At 34.8% G+C, this 24,164-nt stretch overlaps 1 protein-coding gene across 4 annotated transcripts in view; it reads left to right on the top strand.

Moving 5' to 3' along the window:
- Positions 1-24,164, top strand: part of SHPRH (SNF2 histone linker PHD RING helicase) — a 67,524-nt gene that overhangs the window by 17,620 nt on the left and 25,740 nt on the right. For all 4 annotated transcript variants that reach the window (XM_072965991.1, XM_015247089.3, XM_072965989.1 and 1 more), the window contains 13 exons: positions 17-273; positions 1,765-2,424; positions 3,717-3,968; positions 4,789-4,867; positions 7,903-8,066; positions 8,174-8,430; positions 9,469-9,590; positions 13,413-13,501; positions 15,510-15,602; positions 18,102-18,209; positions 19,445-19,587; positions 22,651-22,824; positions 23,125-23,187. In XM_072965991.1, the coding sequence (XP_072822092.1) occupies positions 17-273; positions 1,765-2,424; positions 3,717-3,968; positions 4,789-4,867; positions 7,903-8,066; positions 8,174-8,430; positions 9,469-9,590; positions 13,413-13,501; positions 15,510-15,602; positions 18,102-18,209; positions 19,445-19,587; positions 22,651-22,824; positions 23,125-23,187 (2,461 nt within the window). The remainder of the gene's footprint in view (positions 1-16; positions 274-1,764; positions 2,425-3,716; positions 3,969-4,788; positions 4,868-7,902; positions 8,067-8,173; positions 8,431-9,468; positions 9,591-13,412; positions 13,502-15,509; positions 15,603-18,101; positions 18,210-19,444; positions 19,588-22,650; positions 22,825-23,124; positions 23,188-24,164) is intronic.

The raw sequence follows: 24,164 nt of genomic DNA, 5'->3' as shown, positions 1-24,164 counted from the left end.
GTCCTTTTACATTTAGCTACACGTGTGATGATCCTGACAGCTGTGAAAGAAATGAATGGGAAAAAAGGAGTTTCCATTCTTTCCATCTATAAGTATGTCAGTTCTATATATAGATACGATGTACAGCGGAACAGGAGTCTTCTGAAACGGATGCTGAAGTGTTTGATTTTTGAAGGTCTTGTGAAACAGATCAAAGGCCACGGTTTTTCTGGTACTTTTACATTGGGGAAGAATTACAAGGAAGAGAATATGTATGATAAAACAAAAAAGCAGGTAACAGCATTTATTAAGTAGCAGTATGTGATGACTTACAGAATAAGTTGACAGATAATAGAATAAGTTGACCTTGACACTGAAGCTCTTACAGTCTGATTTAAAAAAAAATTTAGGAAAAGCACTTACAGCTGTGACTTATGTTTTCTATTTCCTGAATGTAAGTTCCATCAGAGTAGAAACTTAATTTGGTTACCATTAAGCCTGGAGAAGAGTACTTGGCACATATCAAGTACTCAGTAAATATTTACTGAATGAATTGTAAAATTAGTTCATTAAGCATATTATAGTTTATAACAACTTCTCTTATTCTCATGCTGTTGTCAGCAGTTAAAAAGCATATTCCATACTTTAGAAATACTGATACCTTACATTTGCATAGCTCTTTATATACAGTTTGAATCTTTTATATAGATTCTCATTTTTCCCATGTCATTATCTTATAAAATCTTTATATTTTGTTATAAAACTGCTTCTTTTGTGCCAATAACTTCAATTTGCTTTTTTAAAAAAATAGTTACAAATTTGCAGACATAAATCAAGAAAAGACTAAGACAATAAGTCAGAGTGTGGCATTACCAGCTTAGCTACTGTGAAAGAAATGGCAGGTGAAAAAGCTCACTTCCTGGAGTAGGGAGTCTCCAACATTTTCTCCCCAGCTAGGGTAGAAGACTGCAATGAACTTCTGTGCTTTTAGTAATTCTTCTGCTACCAAAAAAAAGAAAATCTCCTTCAGTTAATGCCAGTCATTCCGTGTTAATGTCATTCACTCCTCTGTTCAACTTAGGCTGTGACATCACTTCTAAGAAGCTATTCCTGGCACCTACCTCCCATCACAGCCTCTTTCTGTTATACACCCCTCTTATGCATTCCTATAGCATCATTTTACTTTTTACTGTTCTCTCTTTTCCAACAGACCCCTTTGAGACCAGGAGCTAAATATTCCTCATATTTGTATCCCCAGCATCTAACATGCTGCCTGGCGTAGAATTGACATTCAGTAGATAATTGCACGAGGGGACACAGGTAGAAAGAAGAAAGAAAGAAGGAATTTATTTGCTAATTGCAGTAACTAGTAGATTAATTTTTACTTTATTTAAATGCTTTATTTTGATACATGGTATTTTTATAATTGCCCTAGTTTGTATACTTACGTATTATAAACTACCAATCTTTTATTGATCTAGGCAGACTGTAAATTATAAGAGGTTGATACCAAGATTAGTAGCTCCCTCTGTCTTTCTAATTTATCTTCCTAATCTATTCACTCCAAATCTTAATCATACAGCAGTAGAACTTTCTTTTGCTTTTGGGCCTGCAGACCAAACGGAGGGGAGCTCTGAAAGAGGGCAGTTTGAAAGCCATTGATCAGGAGTGGTTCTCCTCAGAGGAAGAGTAACAAAGATTAGCTGTTAGATTTTTATGTAGAGCACATGAAGTTGGGCATTTAATTTCAGATATATCACTCTGTTGAAATAATATTTTTCATAGGCAGTGGGGAGTCCAAGGAAAATTCAGAAAGAATCCAGAAAATCAGGGAGCAAGGACACGGATTCTGAATACTTGCCCTCAAACACCTCTGATGATGATGATGATCCTTATTATTATTACTATAAGACCAGGAGAAGTCGTAATAAATTGAGGAAAAAGCCTGTTCCATCCACAAAGAAGGAAAAAAATCAGCTTAACATCAATCTCAACTCACAAGATCACTGTCTAGCTACTGGTGACTCTGGAATTACTGATGTTACCACACCTGAAAGTACATGTATCTTTGAAGTCAAACAAGAACATACAGCAAAGGACCAAGTTGAATCTCTAAATCCTGCTGGTGGTGACATGCCACATTCTAATACCATGAGTCCCTATGACTTATCCGATTACCGCTTTGAGTGCATATGTGGTGAGCTTGACCAGGTAGACCGTAAGCCTCGCGTTCAGTGCCTGAAATGCCACTTGTGGCAACATGCAAAATGTGTGAATTATGAAGAGAAGAATCTGAAAGTTAAACCTTTCTACTGCCCCCACTGCCTTGTTGCGATGGAGCCAGTATCAACAAGAGCAACTCTGATCATCTCCCCCAGTTCCATTTGTCATCAGTGGGTGGATGAAATCAACAGGCATGTGAGATCTTCCTCTCTGCGAGTCTTGGTAAGGCAGTTTGGGCTCCTTAAAAGGATGGGAAAATGTACATTTTTGCTTCATGATAATTTTGATAATTGTTATGATCTTTGTCACTTTGTTTTTTTATCCCCAAAATTAACTGAATGAGGTAATAACATTAAAGTAGAACTTGAAGAGGAAATTGAGAATAAAAAAAGAACAGTAGATTGTTTATTCTTTTCTGACAAAAGGAGTTAAAGCACTTTGAGTGGAAAGATGTGAAAGCTTTTGAAAAAAATTCCTGATCATATAAATGAAAAAGTCTTTGTATAAGCATTTATAATCTCAGAGAGAAATGCAGTTCAAAGGCGGCATTGTACAATAGTAGCTACTTGTATGCTCTTACAGCTCTTAGCTCTGGAATCTTCCTCTGAAGCCTCAGCTATCCCATCTGTAAATTAAGAATTTACTCATTTAGGGAGCATTCCCTCAGTGATCTGAGAGACTGTCATCCTGGGCTTAGTCCTCAGAATTGAGAACTGTCCACCAAATAAAACGTAACTCAAAAAAAAAAAAAGAATTTACTTATTCAGCAGAAATTTACTGGGCTCCTATTATGTGCCAGGAACTGTGCTAAGTTCTGAAAATGTTATCCTCTCTTAGACTTTGTGAAGATTAAATGATGTGATAAAGTGCTGGCACATAGTAAGTGGTCATTTAATGTTATTGTTCACTAATGTTAGTATTCTTTATACTTTGTTCTTCTTTCCTTCTTTCCACACAAATGTTACTGGGGGGTTTCTATATTCCAGCCACTGTCACAGTCATGGAGGGTACAGTAATGCATAAAACACCGTCTTTGTCGTAGAGGAGCTCTGTTCTGTAGGGCAGGCAAACCCTACAGAATAATAATAAATAACAAGTAAATAGTTCTTACTGTCCTACTTCCTCACACCACTGTGCTTTTGTACGAGCTATTAATTCCATCTGCCTACCTACCTTCAAGTCCTTTTTCCCTTTTTCCCACCTGTGATAACTCCTAAATGTACTTCCAGATCTACTCAAGTTTGAATTTCTCTGAATTTACTTTCTTAGCCATAGAACTGGTTTTTCTTCTGTGATGCAGTCACATTCACTTCTGTTACAGTTTCTTTCACACTGGGTATGTTATTAGTCTTCCACTCTAAAATGCGACTCTCTCTAGATGGGTATGGAATGTATCTTATAGTATGTTTTTTTCTAAACAAATAGAGCTCAGTAAGGGTATAAATGAATGAATATTTTGATTATTGTTAAAGTGCCTTGCTGTAACAACTGTGTCTGTGCTGATTATTTCCTAGGTATATCAAGGAGTAAAGAAAGATGGCTTTCTACAGCCTCATTTTTTGGCAGAACAGGATATAGTTATCATTACTTATGATGTCCTTCGTTCAGAGCTGAACTATGTAGATATCCCGCACAGCAATAGTGAGGATGGGCGTCGCTTAAGGAACCAGAAGCGCTACATGGCCATTCCCAGCCCTCTAGTAGCTGTGGAGTGGTGGAGGATCTGCCTTGATGAAGCCCAGATGGTTGAATGTCCTGCTGTAAAAGTGAGAATTTCTGCAGAATCTTTTGAGGGCTGGGGAAGAGACAAGGGAAAGGGACTGGGGGAAGTTTTTCTGTAGAAAACGTAATAGTTAAGTGTAGTTAACCCACAACATTGACATCGGCTAAAAGTTTGTCTTTAAACACTATTTTTGCATTTCTCCTGTGTATGAACTACATAACCCTTAGGAATTATTTTGGTACTCTGTGAATCACTACTCTGTATGCAGTGCTCATGTATATTTGAATAAGATGGCAGTTTATATGTGATGCAGATCAAAATAAACTCTACTTGGGGACTTTTATAAGCATTTCTGCTGTTTAGAATGCTCATTGTATAGGCTCTGATGACTTTGGCCTTTTATCAGAGAGACCAAATAGTGATAGAAAAATACTACTTTAGAGGATAGAATTTTTATTCAGACTGTTTGTCTGATGTCTTTATTCTGTCTTCTTTGGCCTGTCTGTAACCTGAACTGAATTTTAAAATTGTATTTTAATTAGCACAATGGTCCATCTGGAGGATGGGTGGTCTTGGGGATGTATCAGTCAGTCAGGGAGCCTTTTCATTCTATACATGCTGGAACTACTTTGCCTCTTTGGAGGGACACATGGCAGCCTCCTGATAATGAGAACCACTGTACTAGAAGATAACCCATTGAATATGATGTTCAATATTGGGTGTGATAACTGTTCAGTGAGAGCAAATGCATCTGACCTGAAGCATAGCTTTTTGTGGGCTGTTTTCAGAAAACATATTGCTGACTTATGCATTTTTCTTCCTTTTTTTCTTTTCTGTTTTATTTCGTATCTTTCTCCCATCAGGCTGCAGAAATGGCTCAGCGCTTGAGTGGGATTAACCGCTGGTGCATCAGTGGCACTCCAGTACAAAGAGGATTGGAGGGTATTGCATGGTTTCCTCACATATTGCATATATTTGAAAAGCTTGATTTTTTTTTTAACAAAAAGTATCATTATGTTTAGCTTTTGCTGAAATCCGTTTTTAAGTGATTATACATGTATTTGTATTCAACTCCTAATGCTTTCAAACATTTAACCTTTTTACATGGAATCAAGTGATTTTTGTTTGTATATAAGAGGACAGATATATAGCAAATAGTCCCACTGTCTTAATTTGAACAGTAACTGTGCCTGCTTAAAGAAGTAGGCATAGGCCTGAATTGAACTCAAGAGTTCCGAAATGGTGGGCAGAAAACATGAAGAACCCAACAAGAAAAAGAGAGAGAGAGGAAAAGGGAATTAATTTCACTTGGCTATGTCTATAAAAGTAGGACCATGATTTTCAATGACTGGATCTATAAATAGTAGGACTATAATTTTACTAATTGTAAAAGTTATAAAATATTAATAGCTTTATAATACCACATCATGTGCTTAAACCATTATTCCTTTAACCATTTCTCTTTTTGAACACTATGATTATGTCTAGTCATCTCCTCCCTCCCAACCACACATTTATAGTTCAAGCTTCCATGTTAATCTCATTCATAAACTTACTAACAAAGAACATAACACTGCATTTTAAAAAATTCCATTTTAAGTTGTGAATAGAAAACTAAAAGTTTAAGTAAATGTAGTTTTACATAATAAATTTCCTGAAAAGTTGTCATTAAAATGTAGTTAAATTATAAAATATATTCTTGGAGTCCTGTGGCAAATACCCATTCTCAAAACTTACCCTTCTGAAAATTCAAGTTTTCATATATTTTTTGTTTTAGCAGAGTAAGAATAAGCTATTTTGCTAAAACAAAAATATCAATATCCATTACTCTGACCTGAAAAATATATTTTTAATAATTATTTTTAGAGGAAAAAGGGATTTTTAGGAAGCTGTTAAGTATATGTTTAACTACTTGTATAATTTTAGTAAGTTACATTAAGATACATATTTATAGAGTAATAGGCTAATTAAAAGACCAAATTTAGTGGTGTGATGTCACACTTGGAACCTGCCCAGTTTGTTGATATTTAGGTGTTAATGAGATCTCATTCAGCTCAAAAGTTAGCTGAAAAGGTATAGAAAAAGGAAAAGGACTGTCAAATTTACTTTTTTCTAATTTTAATGATAGAAGAATATGAGCATTAATTCCTCAGTTCCCTGGGTAGTTTAATTTGGATAAATAAGACGTTGACAGGTGTTTTGAGCACTGACCATTCAACAAATTTTTTATTAATTTTTTAAACACCTTTATTGAGGTATAAATGACATATAGTGAAGCTATAAACGTTTAAAATGTAAAATTCGTAAACTTTTGATATATGTGTACACTTGTGAGTTTATTTCCACAATCAAGATAATCACCCCAGAAGTTTTCTCATGCCCAAATTACCTTTGAAAAAAAACAAGCCTTTCCAGACTGTCTGGAAATTTAGTTTATCTTTCATCTTTGTTTCCATAATCCTCTGATGCCTTTAACACTAGTAACTCTTATAATGTATCTGTTCTTTTTGTGGTTGTTGGAGTGGGAATTTTAGCCTAATGTGACTTACTATGCTGTATCTGGAGTTAGCCCCGTTGACATTTAGGGCCATTTTTGTTGGGAGCTGTCCTGTGCATTTTGGTTACTTAGCTTTTTCCCACTAGATGACAGTAACATTCCTGCAGTTGTGACACCCACAAATGTCTTCAGACATTGCCAAATGTCCCCTGTGGGCAAAAATCTCACCCCTCCACCTCCACCTCAGTTGAGAACTGCTATGCTAAACTGATAGAGATGAGTCAGATTTGACGATTTATTAATTAGCTACAACCAAGAGATTGTTGAATCCTAAATTGGCCACATATTAAACAAAGAGATGAGGCTAGGATGTTTTCATTACATGATTTGCCAGGCCTGTAGTATGTTTCTAGAGACAAGATGAAATAATGCCAGTCTACTTGGAGAGTCAAATAGGCAAAAGGGCACTGCCCTCTCCTCTCACCCTCCAACCCCATGTCTATAATATACTTATTTATGTAGTACACAGAGCATTGGCTTTGGGGGGGTATATGAACCTGGGTTTACATCCTGACTTATTAGTTGTATGTCCATAAACAAATTACTTAATCATTCAAATCCTTATTGTTTGTATTTGTAAAATAAGGTGTTTTAAAGTTAATTGTAATAAAGCTTGCAAAGCATTTAGCATAGTACCTGGCAGATACTAAATATTCAATAAATGGTAGCTGCTGCCACTGATGCTTTTGTTTTTATATTCTATTTATGCATTCATCTATTTATTTTAGTTTCTTTAAAAGTGTTGACTTTAAACAACTGAAGCAATTTTTGGTGCATTTACTGTCTCATTTTTCCTTTGTGAGGTATAATAGCAAAAGATAGATAAGGTCCCTGGCATTATTAAGCTTATAGCTTAGAGGGAGAGATATGTGTATTGAATACTTAAAACAAACATAAGATTGCGATCAAGATAACTTTCACATATGAAATAAGTATAAAATTTTAACTAAAATAGATTTGAAAAAAAAGATGTCTTGTTCTGTGACATCACACAATAGGAACACAGAGGAAAGTGACAGCTAAATCAAGATCTAAAACATTACCTGAACCAAGTAAAGAAGAACGGAAGAATTCTCTATATGAGGAAACAGAAAAGATAAAGAAAAAAAGCCTATTTATAATACGGTGTTGAATATCTTATGTAACTTACTGAATACTGTATTGAAAGTGATAAACAGAATGGTTGTCTGAGTGCAGGATGGTTGTTTATGTATCGGTTGTTTACCCTTGTGATTGCATGGCTGACTGGAAGCTGTGACTCGCTGCCCAGCATCTCAGGAGAGTTTGTACCGTTTATCACTAGCCTGGGAAAAGATCAAAATTCAAAATTTGGAGTATGGTTTCCAATGAATGCCGTTTTTACATCATCATAAGTCAGGGACCATCTGTTTTCTCACTGTGCTTTTTTCTTTTGTTTCAGATCTTTTTGGGTTAGTGGTCTTTCTTGGCATTGAACCTTACTGTGTCAAACACTGGTGGGTTCGGCTTCTCTATCGTCCTTACTGCAAGAAGAATCCTCAGCTCCTCTACAGCTTTATTGCCAAGATTCTGTGGAGGTCTGCAAAGAAAGATGTGATTGACCAAGTCAGTAGCTTAAGTTTTTGCTGATTAAGGGTATTAGAGGGGGAAAAAAAAGTTGGAATGGAAAGTTAAATTTCCAGGTGAAGTAATTTTTTTCCTCCTCTGTACAGATCCAGATACCTCCTCAAACAGAAGAAATCCACTGGCTCCACTTTTCTCCAGTGGAAAGACATTTCTATCACCGTCAGCACGAAGTGTGCTGCCAGGATGCGGTGGTAAAACTCAGGAAGATTTCTGACTGGGCCCTGAAGCTCAGCAGCCTGGACAGAAGGACTGTCACCTCCATCCTGTATCCATTGCTAAGGCTCAGGCAGGCCTGCTGCCACCCACAGGCTGTTCGTGGGGAATTCTTGCCACTCCAGAAAAGGTTTTATTATTACTTTCCTTATACTGCAATTGGTAATATAGAAATAATAGACAATATTTAAGCAGTTAGCTTCCTAGCTCACAGTTTCACTTAGTATCTCTGAGTTATCAGCTATTTTTAGTGGAGTGGTTTTTCTTTGGCGTGGAACACCATTTGTGAAAGAGAATCACATCATCAAAATTATTTTCATGGTTTTGAACATTTCTTTTAAAATTAGGACTATTGTTGGGTTTTGTTTTGTTTTTTGCTATACTCCAGATATGAAAGCCTTTTGTTCTTTTCTTATTATATTTTTTGGTTCCCACATTACAGAATTAAATGAATGAGAGTACCATTAAATATTTTCTTTATAATTGTGCTAACTATATTCTTTGATTGTTCCTTTCTAATACATTAAGATATTTATGCCCACAATAATCTATTGTCCCAAAAGTTTTTTTTGTTCATCAGACTGTGACTCAAGAACTGGCAGTTTTTTCCAACACCTGATTTTAAAAAGAGAACCCTTTCAAGTGCTATAAGAAATATAAAGAGGAATTTGACTTTTTTCCTTGCCTTTAAGCTGTTCATAGACAAATAAAAGGCATGACAAAGACTATGGATCTGTATAATAAATAGCAAACATGATATATTTCACAAGAGGTGTATATGAATTGCTGTGCACAGTTTGAGTATGGCAGAAATTTCAACATGAAGTGGTTAATGTTAGACTGCCTTCTGGTAGAAAAGGCGTTTCTTCTAATCCTTGGAGAATCTTCATTTTTTTTTACATATTAAAAGAAGAATCAGGCTCATACAGGTTAATTAAGCTTAATGCTGGGATTCAGTCTCAGTCTTAGATCCTTGTACCCATACTATTTTCAGAATAGTAAGAGGTAATTAAGTTGAAAGTGATGGTGGCAAAAATAGAGGTAAACAGAAGGATGCTGAAGCTGTCACAAAGGCTCTTTAAGAGTCTGGTACTCTTGATCTTATGTATTGTAATGCTCTCACTTAGGATTTTCTTTCTAGTTCTGAACAATCTGCATTTTCTTTAAGCACCATGACAATGGAAGAGCTGCTGACATCTCTGCAGAAGAAATGTGGAACTGAATGTGAAGAAGCACATCGGCAACTAGTTTGTGCTCTCAATGGCTTAGCAGGCATCCACATCATTAAAGGTAGAAGGTGATTGCTTTGTTATCTCTGATTCTTCTAAGTACTCGAAGAGGAAGATTAGTTAGAGTAGAAATCAAAATCTCCCAAGAAAGACACTTTCACACAGTACTGATCATAATTTAAATAGGTTCAACTTAATAGAGAGCACTTATAGAAAACATTTCAAAAACCTTCAAAGTTTACATGTACTTTCACCAAACATTTCCACTTTTCAAAGTTTTTTTTAGGGAAATTAGAATGTGAACACAGATTTGGCTGTAAATTATTGATCATGGTCTATAATAACAACTGAAACAACCAAAATGCCTAGAAATGGAAGACAGTTAAATTTTGACACATTCAGATGAATATTGGTCATTGATTTAGAAACTAATGTTTGTAAATTCATTCTTTCAACAAATATTAGAATGTCTCCTGTGTGCTGGGTATGATCTAGGTACTAAAAATGATACAATAAAATAAAGTAGTCAAAATAGTCTCTGATCTTATGGACCTTAAATTCTTAACAGAGAGAGACAGACATACACACATATGATGGATGTGGATATAGTTAATGTGTTACATATTATGCGCAAAATTTAAGCACATTAGGAAGGGAATCCTACATTTCCTGGAAAGATGTTTACTTGGAGTTGCCTGTCTCTTCAAGATCACTGCTTTTTTGATTGTTTTTTGATGTCCAGTGTCTTACAAACTATTATTTTATTTATTTTGTCTTTCATTTTAGTTGTTTCAGGAAGGAGGGTAAATCTATTCTGTTATTCTGTCTTGGCTCAAAGCACAAGGTGCATAACTGACTCTTAATGAGCACCATTTAGTAAACACGTTTCCATATAAATGTGAGAATCATTAGAGCTGTAGTTCATAGGTTCAGGAGTAAAGATCAGACATGTTAAATAGACACACTGAAACGTAAATTGAGGCTTATAATAATGTGAATTTCATTGTCTGTTATGGAAAAGATAATAAATAGCAGTTAAGACTCTGCAGGAAAAAAAGTCAGTAAAGTTGAAAAGTAGAATAGCAATAGAAACTATCCAACATGGAAAACAAAGAGAATAAAGACTGAAAAATTTGAAAGAGCAACAGTGCGATTGGCCTTTTTCTAGTCTCCTTTTCAGATTTGTTGTCTCTTTTTCCCAGCTGTGAAGTTATGCATAATATGGGAATTGGAAAAACGGGCTATTCATACGATCATTTGCAGACACTGTAGCACTACAGCAGGATCAGCACATAGTTGGCTCCTGTTTGGCAAAATAGCACATCTCAGTGTGACAGGAGGTGCATCACTGCTCTTTTCGGATAGTTTCCACTGCATTCCCACCGTGGTTATTTGTCTGTGGATGGAAACTGTTGCTAATTGTTAAAAGAAATTTCTATTTGAAAGTCTGTTAATAAACAGTGCTTCATTTGATTGTAATTATAAACTTAATTGTAACGGATTAAGTACTTTAAGTTTCCATGGCTTAACTCATAGTAGTGTATTAAACAGTACACCTTTTTAAAAGTAGCATTACATACTTAACTTACATAATTTAAATTCTTTTAATATAGAGATCAGATAGTGAGGATCTGACTTCTAAAATAAATCTAAAATGAATATCAAACTAAAAGAATTTGTTTATATTGTACGTAACAATATATATGCATATTCTAATACATTGCATATTCTGAGGTCCTCACTGATTGTGGTATTAAAAACATGGTATTATTTCAATTTTATATAATGTGTACATGAAATTTATATCTATGGATGTTCTGGATTCAGTTTGCTGTGAAAGAAAGCTTCTTCCTGATCATCACAAACACTTTTTGTTTCTGAACATGTATTTTTGGAGAAAATTAGCTTGGAGATACCAAACCAGTACGATTTATTTTCCTGAAAATGTTAGTGCCACCAAGTGGCAAAGAATGGGTATTTCCAAACTTGGCTTAAACTTGTGTAGCGTATTGAATATACACATTTTTGTGTCTTCCCCATAAAATGTGTCTTTTTTTAACCAAACATTAAAAAAAAATGGTATTATAATGAATAGTTGTTTCAACTGCTTTTATTGTAAGTCATTATACCTTCTTTTAAAAATATAGTAATGATGAGGGGAGAATTGTTAAATGAATTATTCTGTATAAATGATAGTGTAAATATTAATAGAATCTATATGTCTTTTGAAAAGCTTTACAAGACTCTTCAAAACTAAAAAGAGAGTTCGTTGTGTGAAGATAATTAAATGTTACTCCTACATTATATAGCAACTTTGTTATCGTGAAAATCATCTTCTCCTTTATTAGAGTGCACGGAAATTGGATGACTGTAAAGTTCTGTGAAAATGTGTGATTTAGAAAGTTTAATATTAAGTAACTGATAGAACTGGATATAAAGCAGTGGTATAAAAGCAAACGTTTTGCATAATATGAATATACTTAACAACACCAAACTGCACACTTTTAAAAATGATTGAAATGGTAAATTTTAATTTATGTATATTTTACCACAATGAAATATACGTATATAAAAGCAGCTTTAACAAAGAGAGAGAGAGAGAGCGCCAACAACAAAATTTACAAAGGTGTATTTATGGAAAGCTCAAGATGGCTGTGAATAAAGTTCTAAATCCATGATATTAATGAAACTAGTTTAATGTCTAAAAAAATGAAAGTGTATGTGGTGATCAGGAAAACAGCTTTTTTCCGTAGCAAACTGAAACTAGAACATCTTTACATTTTTTTTTTGTATTTCATGATTTTGCCATGTTAGATTTTTAATTGTATGTATAAATTACCAGTTCTGTGTTTTTCCTCAGGCAGCAAATAAGATAGGTTCCATTATTCAAGCCATTAAAAAAAAGTTTCATTTCTTCTTCATCGAAGTCTCATCAAACTTTTTCTGAAAAAACTAGATAATAAATATTTTAGACTTTGTGAGCCATAAAATCTGTGGCAACTACTCAGCTCTACTATTGTAATGCAGAAGTAGTCACAGACAGTACATAAATAAGTCAGCATGGCTGAGTTTCAATAAAACTTTATTCATGGGCCCTGAAATTTAATATCATGTAATTTTCACATGTCACAAAACATCATTATTCTTTTAAATTTTTTTCAGCAATTAAAAATGTGAAAAAGCCATTTCTAACTTGTGGACCCTATGAAAATGCAGTCATAACACCCACGGGCCGTAGTTTGCCAACACGTGCTTTAATTGATACTTTTTGTATTACTTTATTTGAATGAGCTACTCATTTTGTATAATAAAACACAGCATATATCTCAGACTAATTTTGGTTTGTGTCAGCAGAAATAGAAAGAATTCTTAAGTTTTTGAAATGTAGTTTTTAACTGTAAATCATTCTGGCCTACTACCAACAAGAATAATGCCTATCAATAAGAGTGCATTATTTTCTGAGAATTATGCATCGGTTGGTCATAGTGTTTTGAATATTTATTTATAAATACATGTAAGTACCAAAAATTTGTCCTTAATTTCAAATATCCTAATGACTACTGATTGGTAGTCATTTAACTTCAACAAAAAAAAAAAAACACTTTTTTTAAATTAAAAGTTAATTCAGAGTTTGTTTTTCAGTATAATTTTAAAACATTGTGTTTGATTGGAGTTCACCTAAAAAGAAGGTGCTATCCTCAGCTTCTTTACTGGGGCAATTATATTAACACCAAGTTAAACTATTTTTCTTAAAAAATTAATTGGTGAGTGTAATCATTGCTGTATCCCTACAGTAGATATTTTTAGATGATCGATAACTAGATAACACTGGGAGCTAAATACATGATTTTCTTCTGCTTTTAAATATATTTTGATTATTCAGGTGAGTATGCCTCGGCAGCAGAATTGTACAGAGAAGTGTTGCGTTCGTCTGAGGAACACAAGGAAAAACTCAAAACCGATTCACTGCAAGTAAGTAAAAATTAAACAGTCTGAAAATACTTGCTTTTTACAAAATAGTTTTTCTGAATATTTAAAAGGACAAAGGGTAACAAATGGACTGAGTCCTAATCACTGGTGATGGAGCTTAGAATTCACGTTCTTTTAAAAATTAAGCATCCATGATGATTTGTATATTTCTACACGAAAGTTTGAGAATCATTGCTATCCTGTCTGCTCAGGCCAATACTGGCCGCAAGGCTGGCTAGATAACCCTAATCTACATTAGAAAAGCAGGTTAAAATATTTGTATTTCAAAGAATGAGGTCAGTTTTAATCACTTTTGTATGTTAACATCAACATGCTTATTCACATTGTATTCATCACAAAGAATAGAAATTGAGTTAAACTCAGCAATGCAACTAAGTAATAAAAAACTATCCAGTGATCTAATTTAATTTTTGGAGGTCTTTTAAGGAGATTTGGGTATTTGAGTTATAACACTTATTTAATTATGAAATCTCTTTGTCTTCTTGGTTCTGTCCAGTGGACCATATAGACAAGGCTCTCTAGCTCAATGGTAAATAAGGACCACTTTTAGGAATCTTTGTGTAAACTTAACAAATGAGTCCCAGGTGAGGCTTTTTTTGCCATTCAGAATCTAGACCTTGGGACCTACATGTTCACCTGTGCCTCAGCAGGAATATATGGGGGAGAAGAAAAAGGAGAGAAAAGTAAATACAAGTCTACTTGCATTGCATGGATAAGGATTACAGAAGGTCCTGAACCATAAGCAAATGTGTTTACCCCATGGGAGAAGGAGGAAGTGCAAAGATACTGTGCTCCCAAATAAAGGAAGCAAAGTAAGACAAATAAGTCTCGTCTGCCTGAGTTCAAGAATGAAGAGTAAGCTAATTAGCCTGGTTCTTGCCTTTTAGTCACAATAACCCCACCTCCTGATAAAGCCTGGCCCACCAAATGTCTTGCTGTGTCCAGTCAGATTCACCACTGCTCTGCTGGGATAAATTGTGTAAGAGGGGGAAGAGAGACAAGTATTGCCTTCAGTCCATTCCACCACTTGTGCAGAAAGCAACAGAAGTCCTCTTCCACAAGCGCACAAAGAGAAGCTGGTGGTGTTTATACTTTTGCTTTTGCTATTAAATCTGATAGTGCTACTAATTATATTATCTATGAAGGCATGATGGAAGACCTAAGACATTTGAGGTAACTCTTCAAAGATTAACTCTACAAAGATATGTACTGTGGCCCATAATTTGTGGCCAGAGTAAACCTTTATAGTCTCAAATCACTGCAATGAATCAGATCTTATCTGGACTCTTTCCCAATCATCCTTTAGCCCTTAGCTACCTTCCCAAATAAAGCCTCAAGTTAGAAACTACTTCGCTTTATTCTTTTCTCATAGTCCTTGACTCCAGAGGAGGCCTCAAACCAGCACAGACTCAATATCACTGTGAGATGCCTGACTTATATTTAATACAGAGATTTTAAATGGAGTTTTCTCCTTTTCTCCACCGTCTCCACCTCCAGCTCCTCCCTTTTCAGCTCTTGAGTTCCGCAGGTCCAGGCCACCGCCCTGTTTTCCTGTGTATTCCATTATTCTTATTTTTATTGTAATATTTCTACATTCTTCCAGATGTATTTCCTAGGAGAAGAGGAATCACTGTGTGCAATCAGCCTTTCTACTTTTCTGGACTTACTTGGCATACTCTTACTTCCCTGTATGGACAAGTACATGTATAACAGAAGACGTGTACCTATATTACATACTCTGTTAAATACAAAAACATGTTTCATAAGACTGTATTTTTAATTGAAAATTATAAATTAAGGTCTTTACCATAAACCTTACTGGTTTTCTCTGAGAAAGTTGGTATTCAGTTGTTTTAGAGAAAAAGTATTCAGTGATTCGATCTTAAATGTGGTGTTAGTGCTCTGTATACTTTACTAATGGTAGGTTCCCTCTCTTCTTAAGAGTTCTCTGCACTGGCTGTCGTAATCATTGCCTTTTATGTGTTTTTAGAGACTTCATGCCACCCATAACTTGATGGAATTATTGATAGCGAAGCACCCAGGGATTCCTCCTACCCTGAGAGATGGCAGACTTGAGGAAGAGGTAATTATTATTTTTTTCATTCTATCTATAAAAGAATTTTTTTTCAGACTTCATGTTCCATCTAATTGATACTTCCTAGGGCATATAAAGGTAAACATGTTTTCTTGCTGCTCTGATGTTCCAAACTTACTGTGGTGATTTTGGGTGGCGTAGGATAGCAGTACTCCGTATTATCGCATGACCTCCTTGCAGCTCTCTGGCAACTGCCTGTTGTAGATATGGCTATGGGTAGCCAACAGCACAAGATGTAAATAAACAACAGATTAAAAAGGAGATCTTGTTCATCTGATGACAGATCTACAAAAGATGTAGTCCAGTAAAAATTAAAATTTTGTACTTTCTCCATCTTTCTGTAAATAGGCAGTAAATAGACTTAAATTTTCAGTGGTTTTATTTACATCCTCTCAAAGAAGTTCCCTCTGCAATCAGTATTGCCTCTCATTTTTAGAAAGAGTAATGTTATAAATTATTGTTAAATGCTTATTATGTTCATTCCCCCTTGGATTTTTCCCTTGTTAAAGATGAAAAAGAGATGGCAAATCTAAAAACAAAAGAGTAATAAATATGTTTGAAATGTATTGAACCTGTAAATGGAGTTTTTATTTGAATCAGCAGGATAAAAAATGAGATTGTGTAAGTGTGTACAACTCTCTCTTGATGCTAGATGGCAATCGAAGTGTTGGAAATTTTTGAGTGAAATTTTATTCCCAGTGTAGGCATCTAATCCTTACATGTAATCAGTCACTCTGTTTAAATGCCCTCAGTGACAAGAAATTCTCTGGGAATCCCATCTGTTAGTAGACAGCTCTAATGACCAAATAATTTTAGCTAAGGAATTTTTATAGAAATTAATTGGAAGGTTGTAACAGAAAAAGGATAAATGCAGCATGAGGAGTTCATACTATACAGATGTATTTCTGAGGAAGGAGACTGCTTTATCGCTTTTGCCTAACTCTCACGGAATATGAACCTACAGTATTTCAAAGCTGGACAAGATCCAAGAAATAATCTACTGCAGCCACCTCCTTTTGCAAGTGAAGTGACTGAAGCCGAGGGGAGTGAAATGGCTAGTTCAAAGAGATGTATCTGTTCAGTTGACCTCATGAAATTGCCAATTTTGTAAGTCGAAAATGGTCTAGTATTGGCAATTTCATATGGCTTAACCCTCTACTAAGTGGAAGCATTGGAATTTTCAGTTCAGTAGTCTTTCCAGTTTTCCTTCCACTGTCTCGTATAACCTTTGGTCCTCTTTTCTTCATTCATAAAATAGTTTCAAGAGTCAGTGAAGTATTACAGTTAAATGAACAAAACTGAAGAATTTTCCTAAGTTTCCTAATGGAAAATTATAAGAATAAAATTTTTCTGCACTTGTATTACTTGCAAATAAAGTGATCCTTCTTGTCTTGAAAAGTAGAAAGGGAGCAATTTTTAAATCCTTATTGTATTAATCTGCTAAGGCTGCCATAATTGAATACCACAGCCAGGGTGGTTTAAACAACAGAAATTTTATTTCTCACGCTTACTAACTGGAATAATTAATATTGTTAAAATGTCCGTGTTACCCAAAGCAATATACAGATTTAGCACACTCCCTATCAAAATTTCAGTGGTATTTTTCACAGAAATAGGACAAACATTCCAAACATTTGATGGAAGCAGGAAAAACCCTGAATAGCCAAAGCAATCATGAGAAAGAACAAAGCTTCAGGCATCGTGCTCCCTGATTTCAAACCGTATTATAAAGCTATAGTATTAAAACAGTATAGTGTTGACATAAAAGCAGACACACAGATCAAGCCTCTTTGGCTTGTAAATGGCTGCCTTCTCACTGTGTCTTCCTATGGCCCTTTCTCTGTGCACTTGTATCCCAGATGTCTCGCTCTTTTCTTTTAAGAACACCAGTCATATTGGATTAGGGCTCCACCTTTATTATCTCATTTAACTATATTGACTCATTTAATTGCTTTCTTAAAGGCCTTATCTCCAAATACAGTCACATTTAGGGGTTAGGGATTCATTTTATAGATTTGGGGAAAACACAGTTCAGTCCATAAAATCTGTGTTAGTATATATTCTCAAGTATTATTTCTAAACTGAAGTAATTTCAAGAAATTGTAATAAATGAATCAAACAAGAAATTCTAAAAGGAATCCTTGCTTTGCCTCACAGTTTGAAACATTACTGCTCTTCCCCCTCCCTTTTTTTAAATTAAAAAACTAGTGGGAAATTCAGGGGGCAAATCCTTAGAATTTCTTTAGTTATGAAACCTACAGTTAAATATAAGTAAAGGTGACTTACAGATATATTCTCTTCAGTATACATCTGAGGAATTTCAATGTGGCTTTTATGTTCTCTACAGTATACTTGTAGAGTTTTATGCTTTAATCGAGTTAAGTAGCTTTAAATAAATAAAATAAGCACCCTGTCCTTAAAACATCATACTAAATTATTTTCAAGACCTGGAGTGGAAGTTTATATTTGTTTCCCTTTTCAACACAGGCCAAGCAGCTGCGAGAGCATTACATGAGCAAGTGCAATTCAGAGGTCGCCGAGGCGCAGCACGCCCTGCTGCCGGTGCAGCAGACCATCCGTGACCTCCACAGAAAGGTGCGGCCACATGCGCGGCTTTTCTCACTCACCTGTGTCTCCACGTAGCATTTTGGGTTGTGTTTCGGTTTGGGGAGAAACTTGAACTTTCTTGCTCACCTTGGAATTCTTAGTGCCTCGTGTAGTTCCTGGAGCACAATGAAAGTTTGCTGTTAGCTGTGTTTATTGATTGAACAGATGCATGATCACCTATTCTCAGGCTATTCTTCTTCATTTCCTTCAGGCTGTGATGGGGTCTTCTCTGACCTTGGGTATATAACAAGTTGTCTTTTGAAGAAAGTAGAGATTTCTGTAACCTATTTTTTTTTAATTGAAGTACTGTCAGTTACAGTGTGTCCAGTTCTGGTGTACAGCACAGTGTCCCAGGCATGCATATATATACATATATTCATTTTCATATTCTTTTTCATTAAAGGTTATTATAAGATATTCCCTGTGCTATACATAAGAAATTTTTTAATCTATTTTTATATACAGTGGCTAACATTTGTTAATCTCAAACTGCCAACTTTATCCCTTCCCATCCCCTTTCCCCAGTCACCATTAGATTGTTTACTATGTCTGCGAGTCTGTTTCCGTCTGTAACCTACTTTTGATCTTAGATGTGTATGTTTCTAAAATCTTTTCTTTTAAGATGTTGAAACGTTAGAACCACAGATATTTTTCTTAGGGAATACGTGCCATTTGTCATTTCCGAAGTTTCTCTTTCTTGAAATAAATAGCAAAGTCTAAAGAGGAGGCTACACAAAACACGCTGTCTTTTACTTTTCGATTATTCTCCCTAATACATTAATTATTTAGTATTTGGGCATATAATTTAATTAGTTATCATAGGTTATTCTTTTAATAGAATCTAGTTCAGTTAGCTGAGGACAACCATGATGTCTTTTTATTATGCTGAGAAAGAAACATGTTACCTTTTCAGGTATATAGAGTGAATACTGAATTTTCATTTTGCTTAAGTGTTTAGCATAGCTTTGTTACACAGGTACATACAACAAATTCTCACTCATCCCGAGTAGTCAGGAAACAGGTGTTCTCTTTAATGATGTGTGCAGAAGTTGTACTCATTCATTGTATGCAGAGTAGGTATACTGTTCTCCCCGCTATCGTAGTCCCCTTGGAATTTGCGTTTATTGCTTCCTTTGAATTTTTCACAGGACCCTTTCCAGTGATAGAAACATAGTGAGTACTAAAAAAAAACATTCATTGATCAGCTGTTGTCTTATTTACAGATTTATTCTAATTCTCCTTGGTGGCTGAATGTGATCCACAGAGCAATAGAATTTGGGATTGAAGAGGAGCTTATTCAAAGAGTGCGAAATGAAATAACCAGCAACTATAAGCAACAAACTGGCAAGCTTTCTATGTCAGAGAAGTAAGAAAATAGCATGAAGTAGAGTATATGAGTAGTCACCCCAAATATTCAGATCATTTGATATTGAATTACAACTAAATACCCAAATATATCATGGCTGTGAACATCTGGATTTTGCATATTGTTAAGAGTATACTTCAGACCAAAATTAGGTGTAGGTATAAAAGAGAAACCTTTTTTGCTATATGTTAGTCATTTTAAAATGTTCTCTTTTCAGTGTTTTTTTAACTCCTGTTCTTTAATCTGCTTAAAGTATTTTCTTTGTATCTTTGTTTGACAAAGTTACTTAAAGCCAACTTTAAGCAAAGTTTCGAAATAGACTTTGTTTTGGAGAATTTTGTCCTGGGGTAAGGCGTTCATATTTCCCTGAGAGCTAAACTTGTAGTGCCACAGTGGCCCAGGTGTTATGTTTTAGAGTTACCTGCTTTGTCTTCCCCGTCTTTCTTTATCAACACTCACCATTCTTCAAGATAGGTAAGTTGGACTGTTGCTCTTGAAGTATAAGTGGTGAATAATTCTTCCCAGAGAACAAATTTACTCTTTATCAAAAACACCTTCAGTGGATTAACCAGAAGGAATGTCTGTGTGATGTGGGGACTTTAGGTGTTGTATCAGAACTGTCAATTCTGGGTAGGGGGCCAGAGAGAGGATCTTTATTGCTGCTCAGATCACATCCCAGTATAAGGTCCGCCTTGGGACTAAAGTTGGTTTTCATCGAAAAGTTCAGTATAAGAATATCTTTGAAATGTTTTAATGTGTTTTCATTTACTCTTCTAAAAACTTTTCCAAATGTCTGCTTACACCCTAAAGAGTTAGGCTACATTTTCCGCGTGTCACTGTTAACTTGGGTGTACCTTAATGCAATCATCTTTTTTTACCGTATAGACCTGATGGGCTTCTTGTTGCTGAAATACATGCAGTACTTTATGCTTTTAAGTGTACTTTCTTTTTCCCTGTTAAGACCAAGAATCACTATTTCAGGATAAATTGTCGTTTAAGTCATAATTTGTTTTATCCAGTTTAAAAGTTACATCCTATTATGTTCTACCATCATTGTGGCATTAGCTGATAAATATCTTTAAAATATCTTGAACTTGTTTTTCTTAAGTCATACAGGAACTACATCTAAAAGTTGTAAATCCCCATATTAGAATTATCCCCAATTAAATATTTTGAGGTCCCAGTTCTGTATAAGGACCAATAGAAAACATGAAATGTACCATTCATTACACAAACATGCTTTTAAAAAACATTAGACATAAATAGAAAGTAAGAAAGCACACTTTAAATATTTTTATATTACATATATTTAGAAATTTTTTTAATTTCTTGAAAATTTTTTATTGAATTATAGCCAGTTACAGTGTATCAGTTTCATTTTAACATTGCTGCTGTGTTTTTTTAATAAGACATATTTCAAAAACCAAACTACTCATGTTCACTTGTTAATGATTCTGGAGAAAGGCTATGTAGCTTAGAGATTAAGAGCGCACACAGGTAGGTTCTTGGTTCTGGCTGACTACCTGTGTTCATATCTGAACTCCACGACTTACTAGCTCTGTGACCTTGGGAAAGTTATATAATCTCTCCGTGCCTTAGTTGCCTTAGTCTCTTCATCTATAAAAGCACACAGCATTGTTGTGAGGATTAGTAAATTAATATTTGTAAGTGTTATCTACCATATAGTATGGTGTTTATGCATTACACTGTATTATGTTTTCTTCTCTTTCATTTAAAGGACCTGCAAGAGAGAACATCGCTAAGACTTGTTAAATGCTGATCTGTGATAATATTTTTCAGCCCCTACTCACATGCTCAGACATGAGTTAGTGGAGAGAATTTTTCAAAAGCTGTTTCTTCCCATTGGTTCAGAAGTTAATTTCTGAAGAACAACTTGAGTTTCTAATAAGTTACAAATAGAAGACTTTGTTTTCTTTTTGTAAATAGTTTTGATACCTAACCTCATAAGTATCTCTATGCAAATTTTTTTAGAAATTACTGAGCAGCTATTCTATGTCTATTATGTGTGTTTTTTAAAAAGTATACAGTCTAATTCTTACCTTCTAAAAGCCTAATAAAAGACAAGAGCCATAAATAATGTGAGAAATATGAGTATGTGTAAAAACTGAACAAAGTACTAAAGTGAATGATGTTTAATAAGTTCCATGGACAGAAAGAAACATAGATTAGTGTTGTGAAATACTCTCCAGATAGGAGAGCGGGCTCTTTCGAACAATGTGGAGAGAATGTTGTGAGGCATTTTGCAAAGAAGGATGTATTCTTAAAAGGCAAACAAATCCTGTTTATATTTTCCATTTTTAAATTTCTAATTATTCTAGGCTTTCTTTTTCCTTTCATAAACCCATACACACATTCATACTTTTTTTTTCTTAGCCCATTTCATTTACAATTTATCAAAGTGGTTAAGAGTATTGTCTTTGGGTTTAACTCCCGACTCTGCTACATGATAACTTTGTAACTTTCATTGAATTACTTTAGTTCATTTAAGCTTCATCTGTGAACTGGGCACAATGGTATTGAGAGTATGTGGAAGAAGTACTTGGCAAAGGGCCTGGAATATAGTAAATGCATAATAAAAATATATGTACATTTATATAATTTCCTTGTAATAGGGAATATAGCTCCTGGCTACTTTCTTATTTCTTAATTTTCTGTCTTTACTTTTCATCCTGCAGTCACCTCGCCACATAAAGCATGAATGTCAGGAGGGACATCTGTAGTCAATCAGCATTAAAAGGAAAGAATGTGGCAATCCTGATCTTTCAGAGACATCAGAGACATAGGTTTTGTGCAGTTTTTCAGTTTCAAGGACAGGAACTATCAGGCATTTTTGTTATCTTTTGTAATAGACCACCCAATGTTATTTTTCCTTGTTTACTAGTAGATACCAATTGAATGCACTCCTAAAGTAAATTCACTCAAGTGTGACTAGGTAAAATGTTATACAGTTTTTCAACACTTTGCCAACCACTTTTTGAATTTTTAGGAAATTGACCGACTGTTCTCTTCTTTCTTGTGTGTGGTGCTGGTGATGGGAACCAGGTTCCATGACTGCAGAGGTCTTCAGTTCTTACTAACAACACAAATGGAAGAGCTAAGTAAGTTCCAGAAGCAAGTAAGAGAGGCTGTAAAAAATCTAGAGGGACCTCCATCTCGTCACGTTATCGAGTCTGCAACAATCTGCCATCTCCGACCAACCAGACTTCCTCTCAACTGGTAGGTGATAGAAGTCATACAATGAAACAGCGTCATTCAGTTGAGCTACATTTCTTCTGAGAGAAGAAATGATGGCTCACGTATAACATTTCTCGTTTGAATTTAGAGTAGAGATATTATTAATCTAACTTAAAAAAAAAAAACTCTCCAGGACCACATACCTGAGGACCATATAATTTTTTTTTCTAAAATGGTTTATTTCTTGTAAAGAAAATGTGAAGCATAAAATACTAACCCTCTTTTAAAAATTAGCTGTTTGCTGGGTGTGTCTGAATATTTCTCTGATAATTTATTTTCCAGCTGTGTCTTTTGTAAGGCTGATGAATTGTTCACAGAGTATGAATCGAAGCTGTTTTCTCACACGTAAGTTCTCTGACTGATTATTTCCCATCAGGAAAATGAAACATTTTACAAGACTTGATGTTTTAATTTATAGGACTATAGTTTCCTCACAATAACATTTCTCTTATTTTTTCTCTTATTAAATCAATTCAGTAAGCTTTAGCGTTTGATCATTTAACGTGCTCATTTTCACCCGTGTAGAACGTTTACTCCCAGATGCTCATGTCATGTAATAACGTGTACTTGAGGGACAGCTTGGGGAGTACACGGACTCTCAAGTTCGACAGGTTTGAACTCAAATCCCTGCCCACTATTGTGGGAGATTGCTTCTCAGAACCTCAGTATCCTTATGTGTGAAATGAAGATAATAACACTTACCTCACAGTTTTTTATGAATATTAAGTGAGAAAATGTACATAATTGCTTAGCATTGTGTTTAATACATGGTAAGTGTTCTATAAAATGTTAGGTCTCATTAATACAGTTTCTCCAACACAAATTTGAAGTCTTCATCCTTGTGTCAGGGATTAAGCTACTTAGTGAAGACATGGCCTTGGCGTTAGCAAAATTATCTCTATTTTACAAACATGAAAATTGAGGAAAGGCTAAATTCTGATTGCCAAAAAAAAAAAAAAAAGAGGGAAATTGGCAGTGTACTCTTAGATTATTTTGTGGGGTTATTTTGTTGTGTTCTTGCGTGGCTGATGGTGGTAATAAGTGTTTTGTGTTATTTTAATTCTCAAAGCAAGATTTTTAGCCTGGAATTTATAGCCATTTTTTATGTCAGATTGCTCTCAAGAAAAACAGTGGTCAAATTTATGATACTTTAAGCATTTCAGAGTTGCTGTGTATGGTTTTTCCAAAGATTTGCAAGCATGATCTTACAGACATGACATTGAAAGTTGTTTATAAAATTTTTTTTTTGATCTTGTTTCCTATTTGCTCTGCTGATACGATTTGTATAGTACTTGTTACCCTCGGACAGTATTTACTGTTAT

This window comes from Vicugna pacos, chromosome 8, assembly GCF_048564905.1.
Source record: "Vicugna pacos chromosome 8, VicPac4, whole genome shotgun sequence".
Classification (NCBI taxonomy): Eukaryota; Metazoa; Chordata; class Mammalia; order Artiodactyla; family Camelidae; genus Vicugna; species Vicugna pacos.
Note: the sequence above shows the minus strand (reverse complement) of the source record. Positions and strands in the feature narration are given on the sequence as shown.